We start from the raw sequence: 5,803 nt of genomic DNA on the forward strand, positions 1-5,803 counted from the left end.
ATCTTCTGTTTCTGCCTAAAGAACTAAAATCTAAGATTAGTTCTTAACTAACTCCTTTTGCTTAGTTTTTGCACTTGCTTTTTATCAGTACCAAGTTGAATGCTGAATATGTTTTCTGCACTTTTTCATACATCAAATCTACATCATCATTGGATCTATTTTTACCAAGACTTCTCACAGAAAAAGTTCACTTTGCTTTTCTATTCTCTTTTTAAAAATCAAGCTCATTTTACCAAAACAGCACAGATTCTTGCCTGACTATATGCATACTTTGGAAAAATATATACAGAATTTGAAATGTATTCTCACAGAATGTAGGAATGCAGTATTACTGTAAAGTCTCTTCCCTCTGCCGTAATGGGTGATAGTTTTGTTAAATTAGTTTTGTAACATTTACCGAGATTCTGTTTGAGTTTTCTCCAGTGTCCCACCTCAGCTAGTTCCAAAGTCATCTGGATAAACTACACCATTGCTGGACAACAGATAAAGATGTCCAAAACCAAAGATAAGCAAAAGATTTTAATACAATGTAAGTGTAAAAGAAGTGAGTAGATGAGAAAAAGCAGGAAACACACACAGTACTAGTTACACAAAAATAATTAAAATCTAGCAAATATGTTCAAGTTAAACATTGTTGATTGTACACATCTTCAAATGGCAGAACAGGATGTTGTCTGGCATCTAACAATTCTATAGCTTTTATTTGAAAAAAGTATGTTAAGGGAAATACTACAAGAAAAAGTACTTCAAACACTCTGTGACATAGGATGCCAGAGAGCAAAGCTAGTATGTTAAGGGAAACACTGCAAGAAAAAGTACTTCAAACACTCTCTGTGACATAGGATGCCAGAGAGCAAAGCTAAATCTCAGTCTGTAAAAACAATAAATTGAAGAAAACTGAAGGCAAAACACTTTGCTCTCACTCCTACTAGAAGAAAAAGGGAAAGCCAGTAGTATGTCAAGGGCCCAGAAGAGATGGAGCTGTGATTTTTTTTTTTTTTACTAATTAGCAACAGCTCCTAGATGTATGTGGGAACATAAGCCACAGTTTTATTTCAAGTATGTTACCAATATTAAATAACAAAAAAGAGAATACTGTCTTTGATGTTGAAATGCAGGTCCCATGCTGAGCAGAAGCAGCATTATTATACTTTTTGCTTTAAGTTTAAGCCCACACAGTTTCAATCCTACAGCAGGATCCCTGAACACTCTGATTGTATGAGTTAATTGGCTGCACGCTGAATAAGGTGTGCACATTAGAACAAGAGACCTGTTCTAATAAACAAGTTATTTCCATTAACTGTGACTTTCACATAACACAAAGTTCATCTGAAGAGCAAGTTTCAAGGCAGTCCTTATACACAGGAACAAAGAACAGCCTGTAAATAAGTCTCAGATTAGTTGCCACAGCCTTGTCCACACTAGCCATTCCCACACTTTCTCCTGTTGCTGCAGCTGTGTTGGGTTCCTGAGAGCAGGATCACTAGCAGCTTGTGGCAGCTCGCCTACATATGTGACCACAGCAAAATGCTGGAGTGGAAAGAGAACCACGCTTGAGGAAAACAAACTATAAATACTGGGCTTTTTTGGAGACACACGTATACAAAACCCAAATGCATTCACCAATTGGATTCTGCAATGTAGATGCAATTGCATCTCTTTTGTAGTGCTATAAAATACTCCAGGTGCAATTTTCTTGTTTGTTGTATTTTCTTGCAACAGTTCTTTCCCTCCCCACGCACAATCTGATGTGATACTGGAATATTCTTGGAATGCAGGAAGCACTGAACTATGAACAGCAGTAGTAACAGCAATAGTTGGTTTCTTGTTGGATCACTGGAATTGTGATAACTCCACTATAACGTGCAGTAAACTCAAAGCTATAAAATCTGTACTTACAGACATGTAGGAGCGCGTGCCAACAAACGAGTTTGCCATAGAATCTATCAGTTGTCCACTGACACCAAAATCACAAAGCTTGATTTCACCTCTAGAGTTTACCAAAATGTTAGATGGTTTAACATCTGGAAAAAAAAAATAAAAATGAATGGATGATTTATATTTATAATTGATAAAATGGGAAATCTGACCATGAAAATAACATGAAAGGTGAGAATTACCATGTGTCTCCCTTCTAACTATGCCACAATTCTAACCCTTCTCTGGGAATACTTGAGAGATTCTGTTCTCTACCCAGGCCCATTTCATGGGCTCTCTATTTAAATACAGATAAACTAAAAGAAATGTTTTAAATTCCAAGTGCAAAAAGGCTGTTAGTTTAGCTGTGATTTCACCCTGTTTCTTGGCTTTCAAATATTAAGTTTGGGCATCTACACCCTCCTTGCAATGACTAATATTTGAGATAAACTCGAAAGTGTATGTCAGTACAACTCCTCTTTAATGATGTTCTTTTGTCTAGAAATAAAGGGGTTCTACATATTTATTTTACAGGGGTCAATGAACTACAGCAGCCACACCATCATCCCTAACTTTGCCTTCCTACGTACAGAAGCATAAATCATCCTATAGCAAAATAGTTCTTGCTGTTCTGTGGGTTTTTTTTAGTTTGGGGGTGTTTTTTTGGAGGGTGGTGGTGGTGAGGTGGGTCGTCTTGTTTTTGTTTGTTGCTGTTGTGTTGGGTTTTTTTTTAAACAAAAACTCTGAAAAAATAATTATCCTATTATTGAAATTCTGCATTTAAAATACTTCAAATTGTTTACCTGTGATAGAACCCCCTCATGATTTTAAGTTCACCACTTTTTCTAAATGGAAATTTAATAATGGTCACTGGTAGCTAAGCAACTAATAGCAGCTATTTGTGAATGCAAAGGTACAATTGTTTGGTATTTCTTTTATAGCTGTAAGAAGATTTTTTTTTATTATTTTTTTTTAATATATCTTGCTGCTTAGCTGGTCATTACCAATGCATTATCGAGATAAGTAATCACTAGCTCACATTTTCAAAGTAATGCTGCAGAAAAAAAGGGTACAATAAATTGGTTTTGAAGAAAGATAAGCTCAGCCCATCAGAATTTCACTTTAGACTCTGCTATTCCAGAGCAGATCCAGAAGTCTACAGTCTGGAGCGTATCTTCATTTGTCTTTCACTTTTAAACACAATTATATTCCAGGTAGCTTTCATTTCAGTGACTGAAGAACTGACCTTAGTTTGGGATGTCAATGGGATGGCACTGGGAAGAAGATACTAATGTGACTCCTTATCACTGGAAAAAGATCTCCATGCAGAAGGTTATGTCTCACTGAGCAAGATCCATGGAGATTGGAAACGAAGACAAAACTGTATTTTAGCTCTTTCTCCACTTAAATCCCTTTTAAAGAGCAAAGAACAGCCTGAATAAAGTTACCTACTTTTGGAAAGTGCAGCTACATTTTCTAGTGCCCCACATCACCTTTCTAGGTAACTGAAAGTGTCCAGGCACACTGGAAGCAGTGTTTTGTGACTATTTCTGTATATACAAGTTATTCTAGGCTCAGCTACAGGACAGCAAGCCTAGAGCTTCTTCACTTCACTTGGAACAAGCTTCAGTCCCTAGAAAATCCACACAGTGATCTAACACAAACTACTCTCTGATCTTAACAGAGAGGAAGTTGTTATAGATGTGGCCTCTAGACTTGTACTGCTTATCTACACACATCTACTCGTTCAATTCACAACAAAGACACAAATCCACCCTTATCTCTACAGCTCATGAATACTTCATCTTCCTAATTAAATGGCAAAAAAATAACATTAGCATTCTTCTGTCGACATTCTCCTTGTAAGCATCTTACATGCTCTAGAATCCACCTGGTCTTTTGAAGACTTAACTTTTACCTTCAGGGTTTCTCTAGCTCATAACCCCACACTGCACCTCTCTTAGCAAATCATGACACCTCACTGGAATTTTATATGAAGCTTGTCTTTCCCTGAGCATTTTCCTTTTCTTCACAGTGTGATCAGAGTGTCATGTTTGGAAGGCTGCTGTCTTTCCTCTAACTGCAGCACACTACGCTATTTGAACTCCAGAGCATCTGAGCACTTCAGCGGTTTCTCTGGAAACCAGAGATTTGTGTTGCCAAAGGGAAGAGGAATGCCAAGGCATCCTTCAAAATGTATGCTGGAACTTGCAAGAAATGGACAAATCTAGAAAGGAAGACCAAGTGTGCTATGTAAGTATTTAAGTCTTAGAGAAAATGAAAGGACATTTCATATATCATCCCAGACAGCCCATAAACAGAGCTGTGCAATTCTAGAGAAGTCCTCAGCCAGTTCAGAGGGATGGATACAGGACACTGAAATGGGAGCTATTTAATACAAAGAAGCTTCCAGGATTTTCAGGATGCTTTGTAATCTCTATAAGAGGTATGCCTCCACTGCCCGAGCCCTGTTCTCCCCACAGGCACAAACCCAGTTGATTTTGAAAAAAAAAAAAAAGGTGGCCATTAACATTATCATAAAACCATCAGGCAAGAATTTATTTCGTACAGAAGTTACCGAGTAGCCAGACACTTGAGAATATATCTGTCCTGTAGCACATTATTGGTATCTTCCAATCAATTTCAGTTTCCCAAGGCAGGATTTCATGAGGTTAATCAAGCAACTAGCACACCAGAACAGACCATCGACAGCATCCCTGCTGTGTGGTACCTCCTACTCGGGAGCTGCTGGTTGCAACTGGAGTTCAGAAATCTTACAAAGCACTTTCTACGCAAGAGAGACTTTCCAGAGAGAATTACTCTCCAGGCTGTACTCAAAAACAACTACAATTACATCCCAATTAACTTTCAGGATTTTTATTCATCCAGAGATAAAAACACAGCAGAAAAAAACAAGTTTGTGTGTCTTAAGAACCTGGAGCGACATACTTCTTAATTAGTTACATTTATTTCCTTATAATTTAGTGCTTTCTGGTATTACCAGAATGGTGAATAGGACTGTAGAAGCAGCACTTTCTGTAAGATTCCCTGTTATCTTTATTTAACAAAACAGGAGATATTATGAAAACATCTACCAGAGTCATGCTCCTTGCTTCTCCCTTTTCTGTGCCTGCTTTGTATCCCACCAGTTTGCCTTTCAGAAGTTTTGCAGTTTCTCTCATGTCTTTTCAGAGAGGACCAAAACAAAGCTCAGCAGTCCAGATGAGGTAACAGTCTATAAAAAGACTGTATTTTCCATTCCTTCCTTAATAAGCCCTATTGACTTCTTCCTTCAGTTGTCTGTAATGACAAGAGAATGCTTTTCCCCAGAGGTCACAGTTAGTCCAGGATACATCTACGCATGGAAGCGGTTTAAGCTGAACCTCATGTTGAGCAGCTACAATATCCCACCTGTTGCTTTTTTGTTGTTGTTGTTTTGGGTTTTTGGGAGGGTTTTTTTCAGTGCTTTATGGCTGTTTTACTTCTTGATCAATCCAAATCAATGCGTCACAACTTTTGTTCATTTATTTTTTTACTATTTTCTTTCAGGTCAGTATTGTTGTTTGCCTAACAGCAGCCTCTTGCATTCAGAATGCAGCATGCTAAGCTAGCATTATGGAAAAATTAACAAGTTGGAGAATCTTTACCCTGGAAGACACTCCTGTGAACTTCTGCCCTATGTGGATGTTGTAAGCCCTTTGTTTCATTGCCTCACAATCAAGGTGAAACCTCAGTTGCACTAACCATCCTCAACTGCCAACAACTAAGACCTTCACTACCCTCTACTCAAAGAGAGTACTCAGTTTCTTACCTTAAAAAGAAAACTTTGATGTACTTGCATAACCCAAGAAAAATAGTTATTTAACTGTTCTGTATGCACTTAGCC

General features: G+C 37.8%; 1 protein-coding gene across 1 annotated transcript in view; it reads right to left on the reverse strand.

The window, feature by feature from the left end:
* Positions 1 to 1,899: 1,899 nt before the first annotated feature.
* LOC104522175 (dual specificity mitogen-activated protein kinase kinase 1) overlaps positions 1,900 to 5,803 on the reverse strand; it is a gene marked incomplete at its 3' end in the record, with an annotated part of 18,589 nt that continues 14,685 nt past the window's right edge. Inside the window, exon 6 of the mRNA XM_010164395.1 lies at positions 1,900 to 2,024. Coding sequence (XP_010162697.1) covers positions 1,900 to 2,024 — 125 coding nt within the window. The remainder of the gene's footprint in view (positions 2,025 to 5,803) is intronic.

The sequence above is a fragment of the Antrostomus carolinensis genome, unplaced genomic scaffold (assembly GCF_000700745.2).
Source record: "Antrostomus carolinensis isolate BGI_N321 unplaced genomic scaffold, ASM70074v2 scaffold3403, whole genome shotgun sequence".
NCBI classification, from domain to species: domain Eukaryota; kingdom Metazoa; phylum Chordata; class Aves; order Caprimulgiformes; family Caprimulgidae; genus Antrostomus; species Antrostomus carolinensis.